The following is a 27,851-nucleotide window of genomic DNA, read 5'->3' on the forward strand; positions in this document are numbered from 1 at the left end:
ATCGGGGACACCCTTACTGTGGCCACTGAAAATTCACACAACTATAGAAGAGTACATAGGCTGCTGGTGACTGGATTTTCTGCTCAGAAATGTTGGTCACTTTTGCATCATTGAACTCGTGCCAGTTCTGTGTCACTGGGTTCTTGCAGAAGGCAGTGTAGTGACCACTGTCCAAGGTACCTGTGTGGTTCTGTGGAGAGGGCACAGAAATCTGTCAACTTCAAAAAAAGGTTTGGTGTGTGTGTGTGTACGCACATACAAATATATATATATAATTACATATTACAAGATGTCCATATGTTATTGAATGCTCAGTATATAAGTTGTATTTTCAGAGGGCTGTCTGGTACAAGTACGTCATTGTGACATGGTTCACTAAGTATACCAGGGAAAGATGAGCAGATGGGTGGTTGTGAGTTGGCACCAACTCCGTGGGCCGAAGGGCCTGTTTCCCTGCTATGACTAATGTGATTAATGCTAAACTAAATACCGATGTAAAGACGGACCTGAAGGTTGTGTTGCCGACCCAGTGCCAAGGTGAGGGGACACCTCTGGGCTTGAAGTGGGGGCAGGAGGTTTCCTTGGCCCACAGAGGTACCAATAGTATCAGCAGGAACAAGAAAGAGGTTCTGCTGATAGCGTTTGAGTGACTGAAGATGCAGGTAATAATCCCCGATTACCCAAGCCATGAGCATCGATCCCCTTCCCCCCACTTTCTTTCCCCCTGTGGTCCATTTTCTGTCCCAGGCCCATTAATTCTCCCCAATTCTCCACTCGCCCACCTTCACACAGGTTACTCATCAACAGCACACCTTCAGGATGTGAGAGGAAGCCAGAGCACATGAGAGAATCCCAGGCAGTAATAGGGAGAATATGCGAACTCCACATAGACAGACGCGCAGGTCAGCACAGGCTCCGTCCGTTCAATGCTTGACCATCCGCTATTCATGATGTATTTCAAAGATTTGGGTGAGGAAACAAACAATATCATTTCAAAGTTTGCCAATGACACTAAGTTGGGTGGAATTCTGAGTTAGGAGATTTCAAAGCAACTTATTGAGTGAATGGAAAAAGGCAGATGCGATATGACGTGGATAAATGCAGAGTTATCCAGTTCGATAGAGATGGGATTGGGATAGGCTGCTTTCTGGCAAAGAGATTCTTGGTAAGAGAAAAAGGGTAGCAAGGGACGAAATTGGTCCTCTTGAAGATCAATGTGGTCATCTATGCGTGGAGCCAAAAGAGATGGGGGAGATCTTAAATTAATTTTTTGCATCTGTATTTACTCTGGACACAGAGACTATAGAACTGAGGTAAAAGAATAGTGAGGTCATGGATGGTATCCAAATTATAGAAGAGGTGGTACTGGCTGTCTTGAGGCAAATGCAGTTGGATAAATCCCCAGGGCCAGACAAGGTGTTCCCTCGGACCTTGTGGGAGGCCAGTGCAGAAATTGCAGGGCCCCTGGCAGAGATATTTAACATAGAACCATAGAACACTACAGCACAGAAAACAGGCCATTTGGCCCTTCTAGTCTTGTGCTGCAACGGTATTCCACTAGTCCCATTTACCTGCACCCAGTCCATAACCCTCCAGACCTCTCCCGTCCATTTATTTATTCTTAAGAGTGAGCCTGCATTTACCACGTCAGATGGCAGCCTGTTCCATACTCCCACCACTCTCTGAGTGAAGTTCCCCCTAAACTTTTCCCCTTTCACCCTAAAGCCATGTCCTCTCATACTTATCTCTCCTAATCTAGGTGGAAAGAGCCTACTCGCATTTACTCTGTCTATACCCCTCATAATTTTGTAAACCTCTATCAAATCTCCCCTCATTCTTCTACGCTCCAAGGAATAAAGTCCTAACCTGTTCAATCTTTCCCTGTAACTCAACTCCTGAAGACCCGGCAACATTCTAGTAAATCTCCTCTGCACTCTTTCAATCTTGCTGATATCCTTCCTGTGGTTAGGTGACCAGAACTGCACACAATACTCCAAAATTGGCCTCACCAATGTCTTATACAACCTCACCATAACATCCCAACTCCTATACTCAATACTTTGATTTAAGAATGCCAGGATGCCAAAAGCCTTCTTTACAACCCTGTCTACCTGCGACTCCACTTTCAGGGAATTATGTACCTGAACTCCCAGATCCCTTTGTGTCTCCGCACTCCTCGGTGCCCTACCATTTACTGTGTATGTCCTACCTTGATTTGTCCTTCCAAAATGCAACACCTCACACTTGGCTCAGCCACAGGTGAGGTGCCGGAGGACTGGGGGATGGCTAACATTGTTCCATTGTTTAAGAAAGGCTCTCAGAATAAGCTGCAAAATTATAAGCCGGTGAGCCTGACGTCAGTCGTGGGTAAGTTTTTGGAAGGTATTCTAAGGGACAGGATATACAAATATTTGGATAGATGGGGCCTGATTAGAGAAAGTCAACATGGCTTTGTGCGTGGTAGGTCATGTCTAACCAATCTTATAGAGTTCTTCGAGGAGGTTATCAAGAAGGTTGATGAGGGAAAGGCAGTGGATGTTGTCTACATGGACTATAGCAAGGCCTGTGAAAGCCTGCAGCGTGATGTTGACCAGCTGGGAAAATGGGCAGAAAAATGGCAGATGGAATTTAATGCAGACAAGTGTGAGGTGCTGCACTTTGGGAGGACAAACCAGGGTAAGACTTGCACAGTGAATGGTCGGGCTCTGAGGTGTGTGGTAGAACAAAGGGACCTGGGAATACAGATCCATGGTTCCTTGAAAGTGGCGTCACAGGTACATAGGGTCGTAAAGAGGGCTTTTGGCACTTTGGCCTTTCATAAATCAGGGCACTGAGTACAGGAGTTGGGGTGTTATGTTGAATTTGTACAAGATGTTGGTGAGGCTGAATTTAGAGTATTGTGTGCAGTTCTGCTCACCTACCTACAGGAAAGATATCAATAAGCTTGAAAGAGTGCAGAGAAAATTTACAAGGATGTTGCTGGGACTTGAGGACCTGAGTTATAGGGAAAGGTTGAATAGGCTAGGACTTTATTCCCTGGAGCGCAGGAGAATGAGAGGAGATCTTACAGAGGTGTACAAAATTATGAGGGTTATAGGCAGGGTGAATGCATGCAGGCCTTTTTCCCTCAGGTTGGGTGAGACTAGAACTAGAGGTCATAGGTTTAGGGTGAAAGGTGAAATATTTAAGGGGAATCTGAGGGGGAACTTCTTCACTCAGAGGGTGGTGCGAGTGTGGAACGACCTCCCATTGGAAGTGGTGGATGTGGGTTCAATTGTAACATTTAAGAGAGGTTTGGATAGGTACATGGATGGGAGGGGTTGGGAGGGATATGGTCCAGGTGCAGGTAGATGGGACTAGGCGGAAGATCTGGTTGGCATGGACTAGATGGGCCGAAGGACCTGTTTTTCTGTGCTGTAGTGCTCTGACTCTAGGCCATTCAGCCCACCTCATCCATACTGACCATCAACCACACATTTACTGTAATCCTGCATGAAATCCCCCATATTTTTTATTCTCCCCCCCCGCCACGCCCCGAATTCTACCCCTCACCTACACACTAGGGACAATTAACAGTGGCCAATAAACCTACCAATCCACACATCTTTGAGCTGTGTGAGGACACAAGGTTGGATTGAACCGGGTCTCTGGCGCTGTATGGTAGCTATATGCTGGCTGTGCTACTGTGCGCCGAAACTCCTGGGGTGGTGAGGCTGCCAAAGGAGCAAAGATTGGACCCACTTGCTCTGTATTTACTTGAATTTAGAAGAATAAGAGGGGACCTCATTGTATCTTACAAACCGGATGTGGGAATGATGTCCAGCAGCCTGGACCACAGCCTCGGGATACAGGGCAAGTTGTTTATCACAGAATTACAGAATCGTACAATGCAGAACCAGGTCACCTCACCCACACCGACTGTGATGCCTGCCTCCACTACTCCCCTATGTCTGCATTAAGCTTATCTGCACCTACCACTTCCTATGGCAGCTCATACCAAATATTCACCACCCTCTGTGTGAAAAACTTACCCTTCTCACCTTAAACCTGTGTCCTCTAGTTCAAGACTCCCCTGCCCTGAGAAAAAGACACTGACGACCTACCCTATCTCTGCCCTATGATACTTCTATAAGGTCACCCCCACAGTTTCCTACGTTCCAGTGAGAATAGGCCTGGCCTGTCCAATCTCTCCTAATAACTACAGCCCTTCATTCCAGGTAACAACCTGGTGAATCTCTTCTGCATTCTCTCAATCACTGCCACATCCTTGCTGTAGTATGATGACCAGAACTGTACACAATAAAACAAGTGTAGCCTGACCAATGTTTTGACGAGAGAAATTTCCTTGACACAGAAGATGGGGAACCTGTGGAATTTGCTGTGACATTGGTTTGGAGAAGTTACAGAAGATATTTCTGGACGAGCAAGATACATTCCTGGTATCAGGGGGTATGACGAGAATGGAGGCCAATGATCAGCCATCATCTTATTGAAGGGCCGAATGGCCTGCTGCTGTTCCAATATTGTGTGTTTCTATGGTTCATGTGAAGTGCTATCTGCCTGACCTTTCTCCAGGGTCCACCTTCCTTAGGGAGAGGATGGGCATTGCTCACTCCCACACACAGGACTCCAGCCCTCACTGTGAGCTCCCAGCTATCACCCAGCTTCCACTGCCTTCCCCACAGTACCTAACCCTCTAAAAGCCCCTCTGATGAGGGATGGGGGCTTCATTGGCAGGAGCAGACGAAGACGAGACTCACCACCACAGCATAGAGCTGGTACTTCAGCTGTTGAGTTGCTGGAGTGGTTGTGTACTGGGTCAGGTCGAGATCTTCAAGGGGAAAGGTCACCATGTTGGTGAGTTTCCTGTTGCCGTGATCATCTGATTCAAAGCTGGTGGGAAGGAAGAGGATTTATTATGTGAATGATTACATCATAGAACCAGTGAACAACTGTGAGGTGAGGAGGGAGACCAGCGTGGGAGAGGGGCAGAAAATACCCCCCTGCAGCTGGGCAGCTGTTCACACCTGGAAAGAGCCCTTTGCTTTCAGTGGCTCCTGCACACAGCAAGTTCCTCAGCTGGAACATTCAAATCAGGCAAAGCTATTGAACTGCAGCAGCCTCACATCAATGCTCTGGCCAGTGAGAGTCTGCTGGATCGATGTAAACTCCAGCTTGTTCTCACAGAGGGTTAAAGTGGGGTGACCTGGGCTGGCACTCCCCCAGCGGGACCGCGGACCCCCCCAACGCGAGGGAAGCCACAGCTGGGGGAACTCACCGCTTCAGGTGGATGATGATGATGTCGGGAGCCTTCAGCAGCTGGATACTCTCTGCCTGGTCCTGCTTCCGGCCACAGAAAGAGCAGAAAGGCCGGTCCCTCGAGCTCAGAACCTCTTCTTTAAAGAACAGCCTGAGGCAGTCCTGCAATCAGCAGCCGACATTAGCAGAGCAAAGGCAGGCAGCCACACTCCAACCTAACACTGGTCACTCAGACCCCCTCCCAGAGGGAGTGTCGGTCACTGCATGCAGAGCTGGGCTCAGGACATGCACTTCCAACCAGCCCTGGCCGCAGAGCCGCCACTGACCATGACCACTGCCAATAACCATGACACTGACCCCTGATCATGACCACTGACCCCACACCATGACCATTGACTCCTGACTATGACCACTGAACCCTGAACACTGAACCTTCTTGATCACCTCTTCAAAAAAACTTCATCATATTTGTGAGACAGGATTTTCCACACACAAAGCCATGCTGACTGTCCATAATCAGTCCTTGCCCAACCTGTGTTTATAGAAGTTTACCATGACTTCCTTGCTCTTGTGCTGCCACTTTCAAACAGCCCTGCGGTCCCAGATCTCTCTGTCCTGGTTTCTATTGCCTCTTACCGTTCTTCCTACCAAAACATAATGCTTCACAATATTAAACTATCTGCCCAATTCCACCACATCTTCAAGTTATCCATCTTCTGGAGATTTGGAAGCCGTGGAGGATCAGCAGTTCTGCGCTAACCACCATACAACCCCATCCAGTCTGAAAAACAACCTGCCACTTCCCCTCCCTGTTTCTAGTTACTTCCCAATTTGCTGAACAGAAGCCCACGAAGCCCTGATTTCATGTCCTTGATGACAAGCCTGAAAATTAAAAAACTGCAGACGCCGGAAATCTGAAATTAAACCGAAGATACTGTGAACACTAAGTAGGTCAGACAGCGTCCACAGAGAGAGGAACGTCCAAGACCCTTCCTCAGAATATTCTGACCTTATGGTTTGGAAGACCATCCCTACCTCATCAGTAACGTTTCCCTGATCGATTCTCTGGTTCTCCATCAGAAACTCTATTGTCAGTTAAACTGAACTTTCCTTCGACGGACCCATGCTGCCCTTGTTTAATCGACCCACATTTTTCCCATCGCCCCCATTAAACAAGTTGCTCTGTACAGTAAAGTCTGGTCATCCACTGTCCCAACATTGGGGAATTCTCATGGTTTGGCATCTGGTTCCTTGGGAAGTATTTCCTACAGTCACCACCCCACCACCCCCCCCCCACCCCCGGATTCACCAGGGTCCCAATTCCCCACACTTCCCCCCACCCCCGAAACTCACTGGGGCCCTGATTCCCACCCCCCTCCTCCTCCCCCAGCCTCTGAACCTCACCAGGTTGACTGGGAACATTTATTACAATACTGTACAACATCTAAGAAAACGACTGAAAATTGTGCTGGGATAATGCAGAACGATATTCAATAGTGCCGTTCCCCCTCCCCACCAGATCCGGGTACCGGATTATCGCAGTTTTGCTGTTGCCGAGTGATCCCCACACCCGCCTTTGACCAAAGGTGCCTCATTTGCTGTTTTCTGACCCCTGCCACCACCTGTCTATAGATGTTTGGAAGTGTCAGGTCAAGAAGCACATCTGCTCTGTCTCACTGGTAACAAACAGTTTGGATGACCCAGTGCCTGGACCTTTGCGAAGCCATTGCTAATCTCTGGGATAGCACTCTGCCCAGCGTCTGACACACTGCAGAATGTTGGTGCACCCCAGCTCCTGGAGAGAGAAACTTATCTAAAGTAAATGAGCTGGTGTTGCTGGGGTGGAAAGAGATTTTCATTCTATACAGGTCTAGAAATTAGATCCGTTTAAGGAGTTAACCAGGGCAATTGGTCCTGCCAGAATTTCCAGTGAAAGTTCCATGAGAAAACCCAGACTCTATTTCTGTGCATCATTGATATCAGCACACCTGATACTTCACTAGTGTCAGGCACACACCCAGTGACATCACAATTTGGGGCAAACCTCTTTGGACAGTGACCTGCATAAACTGGGGTTGGAAGGAACAACCTACAACAGTCTCACTACAGCCGGACACACTGTGTCTGGATGATGGGGCAGTCTCACTACAGCCGGACACACTGTGACCGGGTGATGGGGCAGTCTCACTACAGCCGGACACACTGTGTCTGGATAATGGGGCAGTCTCACTACAGCCGGACACACTGTGTCTGTGGTAGCGAATTAGTTCACTCCAATTGCCTCCAGTGTCAGGATATCCTTTCTTCAAAACCATACCCAGGACCTCAGGTGTGGCCTCACCAGTATCCTGCACAAGTACAACAGTTCTCTATTTCTAAACGTAGACACTCACCACTTGCTGCACCTGCCAGCCAACGTTTTGTGGTTTGTCACTAGGACACCCAGATCCCTCCGTATTCTCTCATCTACAATTTTTCTCCAGTTAGGTAACAACCTATCTTTAAACTCTAAGGTTATGTTAAACTTTAAAATTATAAGGTAGCCAGGAAGGAGCTTAAGAAGAGAGCTAGAAGGGGACGCTAGAAAGCCTTGGTGAGTAGGATTAATGAAAACCCCAAGGAGGTTCTACACGTACGTGAGGAACAGGAGGATGACTAGGGTGAGGGTAGGAACACTCAGGGATAAAGTGGGAAGTATGTGCCTGGAGGCGAAGGAGGTAGGGGAGGTCCTTACTGAATACTTTGCTTCATGTTTGCCAGGGAGAGGGACTTAGACAAATATGAGGTCAGCGTAAAACAGGCTAATGTGTTGGTGCATGTTGAGGTTAAGAAAAAGGCAGTGTTGGAGCTTCTGAAAAACGTTAGGATAGATAAGTCCCCAGGGCTGGACGGGATATACCCCAGGTTACAACAGGAGGCAAGGGCAGAGATTGCTGGGGCATTGACAATGATCTTTGCATCCCCTCTGGCCACAGGAGTAGTACCAGAGGATTGGAGCATAGCAAATATTGTTTCTTGTTCAAGAAAGGTAATAGAGATAATCCTGGGAATTACAGACCAGTGAATTTTACGTCAGTGGTGGGTAAATTATTGGAAAGGATTCTTAGGGACGGGATTTACGAGCATTTGGAGAAACATAGTCTTATTGGGGATAGTCAGCATGGCTTTGTGAGGGGTGGGTCGTGCCTCATGAGCTTAACTGAGTTTTTTCAAGGAGGTGACAAAACAAATAGATAAAGGTTAGAGCAGTGGATGTGGTGTAAATGGACTTTAGTAAGTTGTTTGACAAGGTTCCCCATGGAAGGATCATCCTGGAAGTCATGAGGTATGGGATCCATGGAGACTTGGCTGCATGGATTCAGAATTGGTTTGCCACAGAAGGCAGAGGGTGGTAGTAAATGGAGAATGTTCTGCCTGGAGGTCAGTGACCAGTGGTGTTCCATAGGGGTCTGTTCTGGGACACCCTGCTCTTGTGATTTTTTGTAAATGACTTGGATGAGGAAGTGGAAGGGTGGGTTAGTAAGTTTGCAGATGACACGACGGTTGGTGGTGTTATGGATAGTGTAGAAGGTTGTTGTAGGTTACGACAGGATATAGACAGGATGCAGAGCTGGGCTGAGAAGTGGCAGACGGAGTTCAATCCAGAGAAGTGTGAAGTGATACACTTTGGAAGATCAAACCTGAAGGAAGAGTACAAGGTTAATGGCAGGAATCTTGGCAGTGTAGAGGAGCAGAGGGATCTTGGGGTCGGTCCATAGATCCCTCAAAGTTGCCGCGCAGGTTGATAGGGTGGTTAAGTAGGTGTGTGGTGTGTTGGCCTTCATTAGTCGGGGGATTGAGTTCAAGAGCCGCGAGGTAATGTTGCAGCTCTATAGAACTCTGGTTAGACCACACAATGTATTGTGTTCAGTTCTGGTCACCTCATTATAGGAAGGATGTGGAAGCTTTAGAGAGGGTGCAGAGGAGATTTACCAGGATGCTGCCTGGATTAGAGAACATGTCTTAATGAGGAAAGGTTGAGCGAGCTAGGGCTTTTCTCTTTGGAGTGACGCAGGATGAGAGGTGACTTGATAGAGGTGCATGAGATTCTGAGAGGAATAGACAGAGTGGACAGCCAGCATCTTTTCCCCAGGGCGGCAATGGCCAAGACCAGAGGACATCCATTTAAGGTGAGTGGAGGAAAGTTTAGGGGAGATGTCAGAGGTAGGTGTTTCACACAGAGAGTGGTGGGTGCCTGGAACGCACTGCTGGGGGCGGTGGTGGAGGCTGATACAATAGGGACATTTAAAAGACTCTTGGATAGGCTCATGGAAGAAAAATGGAGGGTTACGGCTGTGTAGGTGGGAGGGGTTAGGCTGATCATGGAGTAGGTTTATATAGGTCTGCACAACATCATTCTGTGTTCTAAACTCCTGTTACAAAGTGTACAACCTCACACTTCACCACATTAAACTCCATTTGTCAAGCTTTCGCCCACTCACTCAAGCTGCAGCACAGTCCAAATGTCCTCATCACTGTATGGATACCACACTCTGCCATCTCCTCTAGGCTACTAATATGAAATGTCACTGACTGAGGCCAAGAGTTGATGCTTGGGGCACTCACCGTATTCACATCCTTGCAACAAGTGAAGAACCCGTTTGGTCCAACTCTCTGTCTTTATCACACAGCCAGCACACTTCACCGACACCGTCCTATCTGCCTCCTTTTTTTTCTTTATCCAGCCCTTGATATTCCTTGGCACCCAAAGTTTCTTGGACCTGTTGTGAATCTCAGATACCAGGGATCCTTATAGGAACTCGTTGGCCCTGAACTCTCACTGTTTCACCATTACTTCTTCACCTTTGAATCCAGAGACTCAATTTGGAGATGCCTTTGAATTTCAAGGGCAGGTGGTCATACTCTCTCTTGTTGGGGATGGTCATTGCCTGGAACTCATGAGACACAGATATTACTTGCCACTTCTCAGCCTATGCCCAAATATTGTCCAGCTCTTGCTGCAGGCAGGTGCAGACCGCTTCACGTGAGAAATTGAGAATGAAATGAACATTGTGCAAACCTTCCCACTTCTGACCTCCTGAAGCAACTGATGATGGTTTGGCCGAGGACACTGTCCTGAGAAGCTTCTGCATGATGTTCTGGCTAGTGATTGACCTCCAACAACTAAACTGTGCTAGGTTCCAGATTTCAGTGTTTCTCCTCGATGCCCAGTGACATCTGTTTTACCAAGGCCCCTCGATGTCCAGACTTCCGTTTGACCAAGGCCCCTTGATGCCCAGACATCTGTTTCACCAAGGCCCCTCGAAGCCCAGTGCCACCTGTTTTACCAAGGCCCCTCAATGCCCAGTGACATTTGTTTTACCAAGGCCCCTCAATGCCCAGTGACATCCATTTTACCAGGGCTGCTCAATGCCCAGTGCCATCTGTTTTACCAAGGCTGCTCAATGCCCAGTGCCATCTGTTTTACCAAAGCTGCTCAATGCCACACTTAGTAGCTGCCCTGAGATAGATCAATAATTGCTCTGCTCTAAAGTTCAGCTATTTGGTCTGTGTTGCAGCCTTGGTGAGGAGGTCTGGAGCAGAGCGCTCCTGGTGAAACCCAAGCTCTGCACCAGTGAGCAGGTGCCACTTCACAATATTGTTGCTCATACCTTCCATAGTTCTTTATGGAGAATCCTTCTCAAATTTACTGCCCTCGGACAGGTGCCTACATACTATCTCTGCTACTTGAGGTGTAGACTGTGATTCTAACCAACCTGCCTCTGCTCACGTTCCCTTACCACAACAGTGTACCTCACCTTCAACATTCCCCCTTGGAGTGGAGTTAATCTGCAGGATAAATGGGAAGCTGCCCAGCCTTCCAGTCCCCTTCCTGGCATGTATCTCATTTATTGGGATCTCCTTGTCTTTTGCAGCAATTCCAGGGCTCTCTCCCTCTCCCCTCTTGAATCCTGTTTTGGAAACTGGAGGTCCCAGGTTAGCAAGTTTCTGGCCACTGTCCCGCAGGGACCCGATCAGGTGTTACCAGTATCAGGTTAGTGCACCCAAAAGGCATTACCATAATGGTGAGTATTTACCTGAATGGAACACCCACCGTCTGGTGGCATGGGCAGAGAGAGGCTCAGGAAGTTCTCTGTTTGGCTGGACTTGTGGTAACAACTCAGACAGAGTTTTATGTAGCTCAGTTGCCCTTGAAATAACTTTGTAACGATCGATGTTTCCACATTTCTCACACCTGTAGACTAAGCAGAGAACATTCTTCATTTCACCGTCCTTCTCCGAAGGTCCAGTGTGGAAGCCTCTTGCCAGCAGCGACCAATAATAAGGTAGAGCCACTGCCTCACAGCTCCAGTGATCTGGGTTCAGTCCCAACCTCTGGTGCTGTCTGTGCATGGTTTGCACACCCTCGCTGTGACTGTGAGGGTTTCCTCTGAGTGCTCCAGTTTCCTCCCACAAAGATGTGGGGGTTGGTAGGTTAATTGGCCGCTGTGAATGGTCCCTGATGTGAATGGGTGTTAGGAGAATCAGGGGGAGTTAATGTGCTTGACAGAGTGATTAGCTTGTGGGGAAATGTGGGGCAATGGGATTGATCTATGAACCAGTAACGACTTGTTGGGCTGAATGGTCTCCTATGGTGTAAAGAAAAATGGAAAATATGAAATGTGGAAATTCAGCCATTCAAGTCCCCCCCCCCTTCACTGATGGAAACATTCCCTAGAGTTAGCAATAATGGGTCATGGTGAGTCACAGAACAAGAAACATCAGAAAACCCAGAAGCCATTCACTGAGCCGCCAGGAACCCTAACCCTAACCCAGGAGCAGAGCTGTAAGGGATTCAGGAGCTCACTCCTTTACACGTCATTCCTTGACCCAGGGTTGCAGAGACGGACCGTGGAGCACCTATTGTTCTCTATAATTAGGGACAGCACGACCCAGGAAAAGTTCCAGCTGAGCAGAGTCAGGTTCCTACCAACCCTGGTGCAATCCCATGATGAAATGACTACGATTGTATGTTATTTATAGAAGCTTCAGGAAGGTATTTCAAAAGACTCTTGTAAGAAATTGTTAGCTGAAATTGTCCATTTGAGACAAATTATTGACCCACTGGGAAGTGACCGAACGGTGGGTGGGGTGGGGTGGGGGGCGCGGGGGGAACAAATAGACATGAAACATGCAAGGCGGAATCTGCTCCTGGCAGGATGGGGACTGGAGCTGCCACACTATACAGACACGGCAGGCCATTCGGCCCAACAATCATGCTGGCATTTCTGCTCCACTCAAACCTCATCTAAATCAATCTGAGCCGTCCTCAGTACCCTCCACCCACACACTGCTCAACCTCCCTTTAAAAATATCCGAATTATAAGCAGCTCAGATGACTGAATCAGTTATACATATTCAAGGTCATCAATAACTCCACGATTTCATAAGGTCACAGCTGTAACCTCAACACATTCCAACCATCTGTGATAACCATTCACCTTCTTGCCTGTCAAGAACACATCTGTCTGCCTTTACAGACTCCCCTGCACCTCAAAGAAGAGAGTTTGAAACACTCAACTTCCTGAACGAAAATGTTCTGCCTCATTTCTGCATTAAGTGGGTGACTCCTTATTTTCAAATAGTTCTAGAGTCTCTCACAAGAGGAAACATCATCTCCACATCCACCCTTAGGACCCCTCAGGATCTTGTCTGTTTCAGTTAAATCATCTCCCTCTCTTCTAAACTCCAGCAGATGCAAACCTATCCTGTCCAACCTTTCCTCATTAGACAAGCTGGCCATTCCAGATCGTAGTCTGGTAAACCTCCTCTGTCCTGCGACCTATACATTAACAAATACTGTGCACAGTACAGGCTGCCCCAAGGTTACCAAACCCCGACGTGGTCACAAACAAACTCCCATAATTCAACCGAGAACCAGTCTTGAAAAAAAAACCATTTTGACATACCCTCCCCAGTAATCAGACACCACTGTCTCCTAAGAACACAGGTAGTGACTTTCACCGTGGAAGACCGCTTTGAAGAGTTGCTTTGGAAACTGACAGGGCAATCACTACTTGATCCAGTACTCTACCAAACAACGTAACATGCACTGAAAGTTGGAGACCACCAGAACCAGCCACTGAGCATGGGACATCCTGATGAAGGCTGGGGGAGGGGAAGACATGGAGGAAGACAATAAATAAATGCTCATGTCAATAGACCCTCATTGAAAGCCCCAAGATGAGATCAGAGACATTAGTTGCCATCTTCTGTATTAACACACTGTTGAAGACATTTCGCTGCCACTGTTTGTTTTACCAATCTGTATATCCAAGGAGCCACCCCTCAACCCTGTAACAAAACAGGTGCATTCGTCAGCTTTGGGTGCTCAGAACCTCGCAGACCAGCACCAGAGTTTGAATGTTCAAAGGGATGTGCTCCCATTGTAAGTATGGAATTCTATAACGTTACACTAAAGGTTAAAGTAGGTAATTATAACCATGGAAGCTGTACTTCATTGTTACCTCTGTGTTTGAAAAGTACTGCAGGATGTCAGGAAAGGGTGAGGAGAGGGAAGGGATGGACACATCTACCAGCTACAGTCTCCAGTGGCTCATTCATGACAACAACGGAACCATGGAGCTATGGTTCCCACTGAGCAGTTTCGTGTATTTTCTGACTTATGGACATCAGTAAAAGTGGAACCTGTTCATTACCTGCAGACGGTCTGTACTCCAGATGTGGCCAACAATGCCTGATATAACTAAAATATAACCTCCCCGACTTTACATTCAGGTCTCTTGCAATGAACTCTAAGATCCTGATGACTTGCAGAGACCGTGTGCTAGCCTTCTGTGAATCTTGCATTGACACACCCAATCCCTCTGCCTCTCAGAGCTCTGTAATCATTTAAAGTTCATACCCCTTCATACTGTTCTAGACATCCCCGTGACATAGGGGATGGTTGTTGGACCATCAAGAGCAGATAATATATTTAAAGGAACAATTTCACATTTTCCACATTCTCCATTTGCCAGACCTTTGCCCTCTCACTGAACCGACCTGTGCCCTCTGTAGCTTCCAAATGTAAACCCCTCACACTTGACTCGTGTGGGTGAAGGAATGATCGATGCTGTGCTGAGATAGTGTGAACATTAGGGCAAGAGAAGGGTGAGGGTCGGCCGTTAGTTGAAGCAGTCTGGTTGATAGGGAAGGTCAGTAGCTGAGAGAAACAAAGGACTGCAGATGATTGAATCTAGATGAAAACCACATTGATGCTGGAGGAACTCAGCAGGCCAGGCAGCATCCATGGAGAAAAGCTGGTGGTCAACATTTCAGGTCAGGACTGAAGGTTCCTGGCCTGCTGGGTTCCTCCAGCATCATCGTGTTTCTCAAGTTCAGTAGGGGACAGCTCTCCATGGTAAACAACCTCCCCCTCCAGTGAGGGTGTCCGTCCGCATTCCCCACTCACTCACTCTCTTTAGATCATTATGGAGAACATTTAGGAGAAAGAGTAGCAGCTCCTGCGCATCTTGCTGGGTCCCATCGGAGAACGAAGCATGCATTTTCCCAAGAACTCTCTTCACCTCATCTGGAAAGATGTACACACAATCCCCCAGCCACATGTCCATCACCAGAGCCGAGAAGGCGTTGGAGAGCTCTCCACGGCCTCTGCACAAAAGATCCATCGGAACTGAGTCCAACTCAGAGCTGACGATGCAGATCTATTAAACTGGTTCACCCTTAACTCACAGCCCATCCCTCCCCTTCCCCCTCCCCTACCCTTCACCCTCCCTCAACCCTCACCCTACCCACCCCTCTCCCCCATCCCTCCCTTTACCCTACCCACCCCTCCACTCATCCTAACTAGCCCTCTCCCCTCATCCCTCCAGTTACCTCACCCCACCCAACCCTGATCCCTCCCAATCACCCCACACACCCCTCAACCCCTTTTTTACCCCTCCTCTCCCCTTCCCTCACCCCTCCCCTTCTCTCTTCCTCCTCCCTCCCTCCTCCTCCCTCCCCCTCCCCACTCCCTCTCCCTCCCCTCCCCTTCCCCTCTCCCCCTCCCTCCACTCTCCCCCTCCCTCCCCCTCTCCCTCTCCCCTCTCCCTCCCCCTCTCCTCCCCCCCCCCCCCACCGGTTGATGTGGTCGGCGTACGCGCCGGTGATGAAGAAGTCCACCAGGGGGGTGCAGTTGTTCAGACACTGCAACACGCAGTTGAGGTAACAACTGTTGCCCGAGTTCCCGAGGCCCGTCTGACCCGCGCCCCCGGCCGGCCGCTCCCGCATTGCGCTCGATGCTCCCGGCTCGGCCAGCGAGCTGCTGCTGTACTTGGGGACCAGGTGGTAGAAGCGTGTTCTGGGGGGGGTGGGGGAGGGGGTGGGGGAGGAGGGGGAGAGGAGGGGGGAGGGGAGGGGGGAGGGGGAGAGGGGGAGGGGGTGGAGGGGAAGGGGGAGGGGAGGGGAGGGCAGGGGGAGAGGGGGAGGGGGAGGGGAGAGGGGGAGGGGGAGGGGATGGGGGAGAGGGGGAGGGGATGGGGAGAGGGGGAAGGGGAGAGGGGGAGGGGAGGGGAGGGGAGGTGGAGGGGGAGATGGGGAGGGGGAGATGGGGAGGGGGGAGGGGGAGATGGGGAGGGGGGGAGGGGGGAGAGGTGGAGGGGAGGGGAGGGGAGGGGAGGTGGAGGGGAAGATGGGGAGGGGGAGGGGGGGAGGGGGAGATGGGGAGGGGGAGATAGGGAGGGGGGAGGGGGAGGGGGGAGATGGTGGGGAGGGGATGGGGAGGGGGAGGGGGGAGATGGGGAGGGGGGAGGGGGAGGGGGGAGATGGTGGGGAGGGGGAGATGGGGAGGGGGAGGGGGGAGATGGGGAGGGGGGAGGGGGAGATGGGGAGGGGGGGAGGGGGTGGGGGGAGGGGGAGATGGGGGGAGGGGTAGATGGGGAGGGGGAGGGGGAGGGGGGAGAGGGGGAGGGGAGGGGAGGTGGAGGGGGGAGATGGGGAGGGGGGAGATGGGGAGGGGGGAGATGGGAGGGGGAGATGGGGAGGGGGAGGGGGGAGATGGGGAGGGGGAGGGGAGATGGGGAGGGGGGAGGGGGAGATGGGGAGGGGGGAGATAGGGAGGGGGGAGGGGGAGGGGGGAGATGGTGGGGAGGGGATGGGAGGGGGAGGGGGGAGATGGGGAGGGGGGAGGGGGAGGGGGGAGATGGTGGGGAGGGGGAGATGGGGAGGGGGAGGGGGGAGATGGGGAGGGGGGAGGGGGAGATGGGGAGGGGGGGAGGGGGTGGGGGGAGGGGGAGATGGGGGGAGGGGTAGATGGGGAGGGGGAGGGGGAGGGGGGAGAGGGGGAGGGGAGGGGAGGTGGAGGGGGGAGATGGGGAGGGGGGAGATGGGGAGGGGGGAGATGGGAGGGGGAGATGGGGAGGGGGAGGGGGGAGATGGGGAGGGGGAGGGGAGATGGGGAGGGGGGAGGGGAGGGGGAGATGGGGAGGGGGGAGGGGGAGGGGGGAGAGGGGGAGGGGAGGGGAGGTGGAGGGGGGAGATGGGGAGGGGGGAGGGGGAGGGGGGAGATGGGGAGGGGGGAGGGGGAGATGGGGAGGGGAGATGGGGAGGGGGGAGGGGAGGGGGAGATGGGGAGGGGGGAGGGGGAGGAGAGAGATGGGGAGGGGGGAGGGGGAGATGGGGAGGGGGGGAGGGGGAGATGGGGAGGGGGAGGGGGGGAGGGGGAGATGGGGAGGGGGAGATGGGGAGGGGGGAGGGGGAGGGGGAGATGGGGGGAGGGGTAGATGGGGAGGGGGAGGGGGAGGGGGGAGAGGGGGAGGGGAGGGGAGGTGGAGGAGAGAGATGGGGAGGGGGGAGATGGGGAGGGGGGAGATGGGAGGGGGAGATGGGGAGGGGGAGGGGGGAGATGGGGAGGGGGAGGGGAGATGGGGAGGGGGGAGGGGAGGGGGAGATGGGGAGGGGGGAGGGGGAGATGGGGAGGGGGAGGGGAGATGGGGAGGGGGGAGGGGAGGGGGAGATGGGGAGGGGGAGGGGGAGGGGGGAGATGGGGAGGGGAGAGGGGGAGATGGGGAGGGGGGGAGGGGGAGATGGGGAGGGGGAGATGGGGAGGGGGGAGATGGGGAGGGGGAGGGGGAGATGGGGAGGGGGAGATGGGGGGAGGGGGAGATGTGGAGGGGGGAGGGGGAGGGGGAGATGGGGGGGGTAGATGGGGAGGGGGAGGGGGAGAGGGGGAGGGGAGGGGAGGTGGAGGGGGGAGATGGGGAGGGGGGAGATGGGGAGGGGGAGATGGGGAGGGGGGAGATGGGGAGGGGGGAGATGGGGAGGGGGGAGATGGGAGGGGGAGATGGGGAGGGGGAGGGGGGAGATGGGGGGGAGGGGGAGATGGGGGGAGGGGGAGTTGGGGAGGGGGGAGGGGGAGATGGGGAGGGGGAGATGGGGAGGGGGAGATGGGGGAGGGGGAGATGGGGGGAGGGGGAGATGGGGAGGGGGGAGATGGGGAGGGGGAGGGGGAGATGGGGAGGGGGGAGGGAGATGGGGAGGGGGGAGGGGGAGGGGGAGATGGGGGGGAGGGGGAGATGGGGGTAGGGGGAGATGAGGGGGAGGGGGGAGATGGGGAGGGGGAGATGGAGGAAAACAGTCAGAGCTCTGTTGTCTGGAGACTCTGGGCTACCAGCAAAGCACGGGGTCAGGGTGAGGTTTCCATGGGAATGACAGCCCAGGTCTGATGTTGGAGGTCAGGCAATGGGGGTAGAGAGGGAGATGAGGTCTCGTGGTTGGTTCCCAGCCCTGAATATGGGTCCTTGAACACCTAGACCAGGGGTGATGGGCCAAATGGCCTCCTGCTGGGAACTGGATGGCCGGTAACCGGTCTGGGAGCAGGAGGAGGTGCCAGAAACAGCCCAGTCAGCTCTGGACACTCTCATCCAGACCTCCGAACCTTCAAACCCCACCAACCCTGTCCGTCCATCACCAGACCATCCCAGGGCAGCTGGGGAACTGAAACAGGCCCTTCGGCCCATCTTGCTCCTGCCATGTCTGGACGTGATCACTGACGGACATTAGACCGCAAACAGGAGGCAAAAGCAATATCCTTGTTGGCGGGGCCACAAGTGTTCTCAGTGGGAGATGCAACCCAGCTCCCTGCTGACATTCCCAGTGTGTCTGAACCAGTCTCCAGCCAATGTGGTTCATTCCGTGTGACGCAGGGAACTGCTGAGAGCACTGAACTCTGCAAGGCTCTGGGACCAGGCAACGGGTTGCACCTGATCTCAAACAGGTCCAATATCCTTAGGATAAGATATCGAAACACACAGTGAAATACATCTTTTGCGTAGAGTGTTCTGGGGGCAGCCCGCAAGTGTCGCCACGCTTCTGGTGCCAACACAGCACGCCCACAACTTCCTAACCCGTACGTCTTTGGAATGTAGGAGGAAACCAGTGTACCTGGAGGAAACCCACGCAGACACGGGGAGAACGTACAAACTCCTTACAGACAGCGGCCGGAATTGAACCCGCGTCACTGGCGCTGTAAAGCGTTACGCTAGCTGCTACATTACCAGGTTTGCTCAATTTGTTGGGCAGATTTGAAACTAATTTGGCAGGAAGATTGGACACAGAAAACTTGTATACCTGGGGACAAGGTTCACCTAAATATAGAAGAAAAATTAGGTCAGTCCAGAAGCAGAGCAGACATGGGAACAATAAGGCATGTGGGAGGATTGGAAGGCTAAACTGCATCCAACTTAATGCAAGGAAGCTGAGGGGAAAGGAAGAAGAACAGAGCATTGATCACACACTGGAATGTGATCACTGATACGTGGCTGAGAGCTGAGCACAGAACGAGTGTGTGCCTTTGAGAAGATACTGAAGAACATTCCTGTACCTCCTCCCTGATGGTAGTAATGAGAACTATTTATTTACTTTGGTAATTTATAGATATTATGACTTTGCATTGCACTGCTGCCACAAAACAACACATTTCACATCGTACGGCAGTGATAATAATTCTGATTCTGATCCGTAACTCAACATCCCAGGATTTAGAAGTTTCAAGCTGATAGGTGAGGTGTAAAAGATGAAGCACTGCAATATGATTAAGGAGACCATTTCTGCAGTAATGAGGGAGGATGTCTTAGAAGGTTCTTCAAACGACGCTGTGTGGGTAGAGATTAGAAATAAAAGTTGTGAATGTTTTTTTTTACACAGAGGTGCCTGGAACGTGCTGTTGAGGGTGAAGGTGGAAGCAGATACAATAGTGGGCCGGAAATGAAGTGTCTGAATTGGAGGTAGGCCGATTTCTACATCAGTAGACAGGACCTGGCAAATGTAGACTGCGAGCTGTTATTTTCAGGTAAATGTATGTTCACGAAGTGGACATCTTTTAAAAGTAAAATAGTGAGATTTCAGTCCCAACATGCCCCAGTGGGGGTCAAGGGAAACAACGGGTCCAGGGAACCATGGACATCAAGGGACGGTAGGAGTTCAATAAAGAAAAAGGAGGCATCTAGTGAGTATAGAGAACTGAAATTGAGGGAAGCTGCAGGAACAGAGAGGGGGTAGGGGGTGCTAAAAAATGAAATTAGGAGGGCAAAGAGGGGCCACAAAATGGCGGATAAGAGTAAGGAAAATCCCAAGGTGTTTTACAAGTATATTGAAAGCAAAAGGGTAACCAGGGAGGGAGTGGGACCTGTTAGGGACTAAAGGGACAATCTTGCATGTGTGAAGTCTTAAATGAATACTTCATCTGTATTCACTATGGAGATTTAGTTAGGGATTTCATTTGGGGCGGTGAACTTCTAGAGCAGGTTAAGATTGGCAAGGAAGAAGTATTTGATGTCTTGATGGGTGTAAAAGGGGATAAATCCCCGGGCCTGATGAGGTATATCCCAGGTTGCTATGGGAAGTAAGGGAAGAGATTACTGGGCCCTGAAGTGATCTTTAAATCTTCTCTGGCCACAAGTGAGGTGTGAGGTGACTAGGGAATAGCAAATTGTGGTACCTTTATTCAAGGGCTAAGCCAGGTAATTAGAGGCCAGTTAGTCTAACGGCAGTGGTAGGGAAATACTGGAAAAAATTCCAAGGGGCAGGATGAACCTAATGGAAAGGCACGGACTAATAGTCAGCACAAATCTGTTGTTGGGAGTTCCTGCCCAACTAATTTGAATCTTTTGGAGGTAACAAAATAGATTGATGAAGGCAGTGTGGTTGATGTGGACTACAGTAAGGTCTTTGATAAGGTCCCACATGGGAGGCTGGTCCAAAAGGATGGAGCCCATTTGATCCACGGCAGGTTGGCAAATTGGATCCAAAATTGGCCTGGTCTTGGAAGACAGAGGGTGACGGTGGAGGGTTACTTTTGTGTGATTGGATGCCTTCGACCAGCAATGTACCACAGGGATTGGTGTTGTGGTTCTTGTTATATACATTAGTGTAGGAGGTACAATTAGTAAGTTTGCAGATGACTTGATAACTGGTGGTGGTGTTGGTAATGAGGAGCATAGTCCTAGGCAATAGAATGATATTTATCAGTTGGTAAATTGGGCAGGGAAAGAATTTAATTCTGTGAGGTGATGCATCTTGGGGAAATCAGTTAAGGGTAGGACTTATCATAATGGCAGGGTCCAGGGAGTACTGAGGAACAGAGGGACCTCAGTGTCCAAAGGTCCCTGAAGCTGGCAGCATGTAGACAGGGTGATGAAGAAGGCATATGGGATTATTGCCTTCATTAGCTGGGGCACAGAATATGTGCAGGGAGGTCTTCGTACAACTTCATAAAACATTGGTTATGCCGCAGCAAGTACTGCGTGCAGTTCTGGAAGGAGATGATGCACTGGATGGGGTGCAGAGGAAATTCACCGGTGTTGCCTGGGATGGAGCACTTCAGTTCCCAGGAGAGACTGGGCTTGTTGTCCTTGGACTGCAGGAGGTCGAGGGGGGACCTTATAAAGAAGTACAGAATTATGAGAGGCACAAGGTAGATAGTAAGAAACTTTCCCCTGTGGTGGAGGTGTCTAAGATCAGATGTCATAGGTTTATAGGGTATCTAAGGAAGAATGTTTCCACATAGAGAGTTACCATCTGGAACACACTGCCTGAGGGGGTGGTGGAGACAGATGTTCCCAGAACATCAAAGAACCATCTGGACAAGCACTTGAATCACCAAGGAGTGAACGGCCATGGACCAAGTGCTGGTAAATGAGATTAGTCTAGAGAGGTCCTTGATGGTCAGTATAGACATGATGTGCCAAAAGTCCTGTTCCTGTGATGTGTGACTCGATAACTCAAACATTGCAGTTGTAGACTGGAGGGCTGCACCTCTTACGTTACAGCACTAACCTGACCATGTGGGAAATTGCCAGCGTGTCCTGCTGACATAAAGCAGGACAAATTAATCCAGCTAATTCCCCCAGTCACTGTCCCCTCAATCATCAGCAAAGTGAAGGAAGCTGTCATCAACAGTGTTATCAGGAGACATTGCTCATCAACGCCCAGTTTGGGTTCCACAAGGACCATTCATCTCCAGATCTCATCACAGCCTTGGTCCAAACATACCAAAGAGGGGTGAGGGATCACTGCCGTTGACATCAGGACAGCAGTTGTTGAGGGTGACTTCACGGAGACCTTGCAAAGCCAATGTCACAGAGTCATACAGTCCTTTTGTCCGACTAGTCCCTGCCGACTGTGTTGTCCAGTGGGCTAGTCCCATCTGCCCGCGTTTGGCCCCCTAAACCTCTCCTATCCATGTACTTATCTAGATGGTTTTTAAATGTTGCTAATGTGCCCACCTCAGCCACTATTTCTGGCAGCTCATTCCAAATACGCACCACCCTTTGTGTGAAGAAGCTGCCCCTGATGTTCCTTTTAAATCTCTCACCTCTGATCCTAAACCTATGCCCTCTTGTTTTTAGCACCTTCACCCTGGGAAAAGACAGTGCGCTTTCACCGTCTATGCCCCTCATGATGTTATACACCTCCGTCAGGTCACCCCTCAATCTCCTACATTTCTGGAAATAGTCATCGTCTACACGACCTCTCCTTGTAACTCAGGCCCGCATGTCCAGGCAACATCCTGGTAAATCTTTACTGCACTCTTTCTAGTTTAATAACATATTTCCTATAACAGGATATACATAATACTCTGTGCAGGCTTACTGGATATAACTGCAACATAACTTCCCAAATCCTAGACTCAGTGCCCTAATTGATGAAGGCCAGTGTGCCAGTCACCTTCTTCACCACTCTATCTACCTATGATGCCCCTTTCAGAAACTATGCACTTGCACTCCTCGGCCCCTCTGTTCCATAACACTCCCCAGGGCCCTACCATTCACTATACAAGTCCTACCCTGGTTTGATCTCCCAAAATGCAATACCTCACATTTATCTGGATTGAAAGCCATTTGCCAATCCTCAGCCCACATACCCAGCTGGTCAAGATCCCCCTGTAATTTTTCATAACCTTCTACACTACAACACCACCTATTTTAGTAACATCCGCAAACTTACTAACCAAATCATTTATATAAAGTATAAACAACAAAGGTCCCAGCACCAACCCCTGTGGCACACCACTAGACACACACCTCCAGTCTGAGAAACAACCCTCGACCATCACACTCTGCTTCCTACCATCGGGCTCCCCCTGGATTCCATGGGATCTAACCTTCTAAACTAGCCTGCCATGAGGGATCTTGTCAAAGGCCTTGCTAAAGTCCATATAGACAACATCCACTGCCCTACCCTCATCTAACCTCTTGGCTACCTCCTTGAAGAACTCCAAGAGATTTGTCAGACATGACTTCATGCACAAAGCGATGCTGACTGTCCCGAATCAGACCCTGTCTCTCCAAATGTTGGTAGATCCTGTCCCTCAGAATCCCCTCCAGCAATTTACCCACCACTGATGTCAGACTCACTGGCCTGAAGTTTGCTGGTCGCACATTGGCCACTCTCCAGTCCTCTGGAACCTTGCCCGTGGCCAGAGATGAAGAAAAATCTCTGCAAGCGCCTCTGCAATTTCTTCTCCAGCTTCCCATAAGGTCTGAGAATGCACCAGGTCAGGTCCTGGGCACTTATCCACCTTAATGCACTTTAAGGCCTCCTAACCCTCCTCCCTGTTAATTCGTATGTGGTCCAAGTAATCACCACTCATTTGCCCAATTTCCTAAGCTTCCATCATTTTCTGCACAGTAAAAACTGAAGAGAAATATTCACTAAAAATCTCTTCCATTTGCTTTCGTTTCACACACAGATGGCCAAACTGACCTTTAAGCAGACCTATTCTCTCCCTAGCTACCCTTTTACTCTTAATATACTTATAGAATCTCTTGGGATTTTGCCTCACCTTGCCTGCCAGATCCCTCTCATATCCTCTTTTTGCCCTCCTAACTTCTCTCTTAAGCGCACCCCTACAATCCTTGTAGTCATCCAAGAGATTCACTAGTTCCCAATTGCTTAAGCACAGTGTATGCCTGTCTTTTTCTTAACCAGAGCCCCAATATCTCTCATCAACCAGGGTTCCTGAGACCTGTCAGCCTTCACCCTAACAGGAACATGCAGGCCCTGAGCTCTTGACATCACACTTTTACAAGCTTCCCACTTGGCAGATGCTCCTTTCCCCACAAACAATCTCACCCAATCAGCCTCTACAAGATCCTGCCTAATGGCTCCAAAATTTGCTCTGCCCCATTTCAGGACTTTAACCTGTGAACCAGTCGTATCCTTCTCCATAAGTAAAACTAATGGAATTATAGTCACTGGAGCCAAAGTGCTTGCTGACAGATACTTCTGCCACTTGTCCAATCTCATTCCCCAAGAAGAGGTCCAGTGTTGCACCCTCTCTAGTAGCTCCCTCTCTATATTAATAAATGAAACCTTCTTGAACACATTTCACAAATTTCACTCCGTCCAAGCCTTTTACACTATGGTTGGCCCAGTCAATATTAGGGCAGTTAAAATCTCCCACCAATTCTACCCTGTTATGTTTACAGCTAGCTGCAATCTGTCTACATATCTGCTCCTCCAATTCCCGCTGACTATTGGGAGGTCTATAATACAATCCCATCAGCGTGATCATCTCCTTCTTGTTTCTAAGTTCTAACCATATGGCCTCACTGGATGGTCCCTCAAGAATATCCTCTCTAAGGACTGTTGTTATCTCCTCTCTCATCAAGAGGTCAACTCCCCCTTCTCTCTTACCCACACCTCTGTCACACCCGTAGCATCTGTATCCTGGAACATTGAGCTGCCAGTCCTGCCCTTCCCTTAGCAATCTTTCTGTTAGGGCTGAGATATCCCAGTTCCCAGAGCCAATTCACGCCCTGAGTTCATCCACCTTACCTGTCAAGCCTCTTACAATTATATAAATTCAGTTTAAACCACTGGTCTTTCCTCTCCCTTTACTGTGCTCCTGTCAATCCCAATGACTAAATTTGCCCTCACTGGCTACAGTAGGGGGAACAGTCAATGGGAAACACTCCACAGTTGGAGTCTGACCTCCATTTTCCTCAACCCTCCATCTCTTTTCCCACCACCTCTCCACTCCTCCTCCCCACCTCCATCCCTACCATCCCCACAACCCTCACTTGTCCCCAGCCTTGCCCCTCCCAGCAACCTCATCTGCCTTCCACAAGGCTGCACTCACTTCCCCAACCCCCAATTCCTGCCCCTTCCCATTTCAACCTCCCCCATGCCTTAGACACACTCTTGTAGCTTCTCTCAGATGCTGGGACAATCCTTTGGCACAAGAGGGAGGTGAGAAGCCATGTTTGGGAAGAGAGGTGAGGGAGGGGCCTAGTTCAGTTACACATTTTGGTTACACCCTCGATATGGATTCTAAACATTCAACCCAAACCTTAAAAAAGTGATGTTTCTTTGAGGCTTTTTCCATTTCTATTGTTCCATGTTGTCCAATAAACTAACAAAAAAATCTCTAGGTAGCAAAAAGCCTTGTTTGCAGAGCTAACAAGGGATCCAGGGTGTGTTGGTGAACTGGATCCAAAACTGGCTGGGTGATAGGAGGCAGAGGGTTGTGGTGACTGGCAGTCTGTAACAAGTGATGTGCCACAGGGGTCGGTGCTGGGATCTCTGTTGTTTACTGTATACAAATGACTTGGATGAGAATGTAGGTGATCAGATTAGTAAGTTCGCAGATACACAAAAATTGATGCAGTTGTAGATAGCGAAGAAGGTTGTTTAAGGATACAGGGAGATTGAAGATGATCTTTGAAGAAAGCTACAACATTTGTGTGACCAACACAATAATTACATTGAATTTATCATGCATTTGATCAAACATGATTAAGAAACCTTTGCCCTCTACCAACAAACAGGTTTTCTGAAAAATTATTGTGATAAGTTGTACTGGATGTCATGTTGCAGCTGTACTTGGAGTACTGTGTACAGTTGTGGTCACCACACTACAGGAAGGATGTGGTTGCAGTGGAGAGAGTACAGAAGAGATTCACCAGGACATTGCCTGGAATGGAGAGCTGTGGTTATAAGGAGAGACTGGATAGGCCGGGCTTATTCTCACTGGAACATGGGAGGCAGAAGGGTGACCTTATAGAGGCTTATAAAATTATGAGGGGCATAGATCGGGTGGATAGTCAGGGTCTTTTCCCCAGGGTATGGGGGTCTAGAACTAGAAGGCACAAGTTTAAGGTGAGAGGGGAGAAGTTTAAAGGAGATTTGAGGGGTAAGTTTCTCCACACAGAGGATGGTGGTTGTACAGAACAATCTGCCGGAGGAGAAGGTAGAGGCAGGTATAATTACTATGGATTTGGACAGGTACTCGGATAGGAAAGGTGTGGAGGGATATGGGTCTAATGCATCATGGTCGGCATGGACAGGGTGGGCCGAAGGGCCTATTTCTGTGCTGTACGATTCTGTGATTCTATAACCAGGCAGAGTGCAGGCAGACCTTACCTGCTGTTATCCTCCATGAGTCCGGGACATCATTACAAAGCTAAAACTGTAAGAACTCTGTGCCCTGGATCTCTTTCCATTAATCTCAGCAAAGCACAGCTCCCATCATCTCATTGCCTGAAGTGACATCACAAAGTGGCCACAACAGACAGTGCGATCGAAGGGTACCTTCACACCAGCCCACGCACGGTAGACAAGGCTCAGTAACCACTGAGAGTCCCCACCCACACACCACACTCCAACAGGCCAGGAGCAGGGAGGTCAAAGGGCAGGGCAGGTGGGTGGAGCTTGTCAGTTCATAATACAAGCAATAAGCAGCCAATCAGAAACAATGGGTGGAGTCACTTAAATTCCGTCAGTTCCTACAACTGGCATCTAGAACATTCTTTGGTGACTTACAATTTCATTAACGCTGGTGTTCACTCAGGAACGTCTCTGCCCGACCCATGAAGTCCTCTGGCAGCTACCGGCTTTGAAACCTTTCTTCCTCAGATATTTGATGAGTTGCCCTGAACCTTGCAGTCCCTTCTGCAAAGCCTCCTATCGGAGAGATCCTGTCATGGCCCACAGCTCCCTGTGCCTGACCTGCCCAGCTATTGGCACGTTGACCAACACCCTCCTGATATCCAGTCTCCCAGGTACACTCAAGGACATCTTCAACAGGAGGTGCCTCAAGAAGGTGGCATCCATCACCGAGGAGCCTCACCACCTGGGACATGCCCTCTTCTCGTTACTACCATCGGGGAGGAGGTACAGGAGCCTGAAGACCCACATTCAAGGATTCAGAACAACTTCTTCCTCCACCATCAGACTTCTGAATGGTCCATGAACCCATGAACACTATTTTGTTATTCCTTTTGTTTTGCACCATTTGTTTTTGTAATTTATAGTAATTTTATGTCTTGCACTGTACTGCTGCCGCAAAACAACACATTTCACGACATATAAGTCAGTGATAATAAACCTGATTCAGATTCGGATTCGGAATGAGGTGGATGATTCCGGGTGGCCGTTCTAGCCGTGGTTCAGTTGTTGACTTAATAATGTCAATGGAGAAATAACTAACAAGCAGGAGCCCCCGAAAGGTGCAGTGTGTACAGGGCAGTGATAATTAACAGTTTAAATGTCTAGTCATCATTCTGAGCTAAAGGTGTAAATTTATATTTAAACCTATGACAGCCTCCCAAAATCATAGCCACTTGCAACACTTTCATTAAATCTTCCATTTGGGTTTTCACCCCATGCCTAGTTTTGGAACAGAATCCAGCCTGAGTCTGGGCATGACTCACCCTCTGACACTACTTTGCCATTGACCATCCACAAGTCAGGAGTGTGATGTTTCCACTTGCCTGGATGTGCAGAACTCCAGCAGCTCTCAGGAAACTCTACAGGACAGAGCAGCCTGCTCAATGCGTACCCCATTCACCCCCCCTAAACTCCCTCCCTCCACTACAGAAGCACAGGGGCCACAGAGTGCACTGTCTACAAAATGCACTGCAGTTACTCACCCAGGCTATGCTGACAGCACCTTCCATACTAACAACCTCCACCACCAAGGAGGACAAGGATCTGCAGCTCCCCTTTGGAGCACCAAAATATATCACCGTTCCTTCATCATTGCTTCATTCATCACTGGAACTCCCTCAGTACCAGCATCTTCATCATATTGACTGCTCACCGCCATC

At 50.1% G+C, this 27,851-nt stretch overlaps 1 protein-coding gene across 1 annotated transcript; it reads right to left on the minus strand.

Annotated features, from left to right (window-relative positions):
• Positions 1-13: 13 nt before the first annotated feature.
• LOC127583860 (putative ubiquitin carboxyl-terminal hydrolase 50) lies at positions 14-27,850 on the minus strand. The gene is made up of 7 exons (XM_052040254.1): positions 27,771-27,850; positions 15,383-15,604; positions 14,718-14,913; positions 11,337-11,501; positions 5,279-5,421; positions 4,761-4,893; positions 14-190 (listed from the first exon to the last, which is right to left on the minus strand). Exons 1-7 carry the CDS (start codon positions 27,848-27,850, stop codon positions 14-16), a joined length of 1,116 nt encoding a protein of 371 aa, XP_051896214.1.
• Between the last annotated feature and the right edge of the window lies 1 nt (position 27,851).

Source organism: Pristis pectinata, chromosome 28 (assembly GCF_009764475.1).
Source record: "Pristis pectinata isolate sPriPec2 chromosome 28, sPriPec2.1.pri, whole genome shotgun sequence".
In the NCBI taxonomy this organism is placed as follows: Eukaryota; Metazoa; Chordata; class Chondrichthyes; order Rhinopristiformes; family Pristidae; genus Pristis; species Pristis pectinata.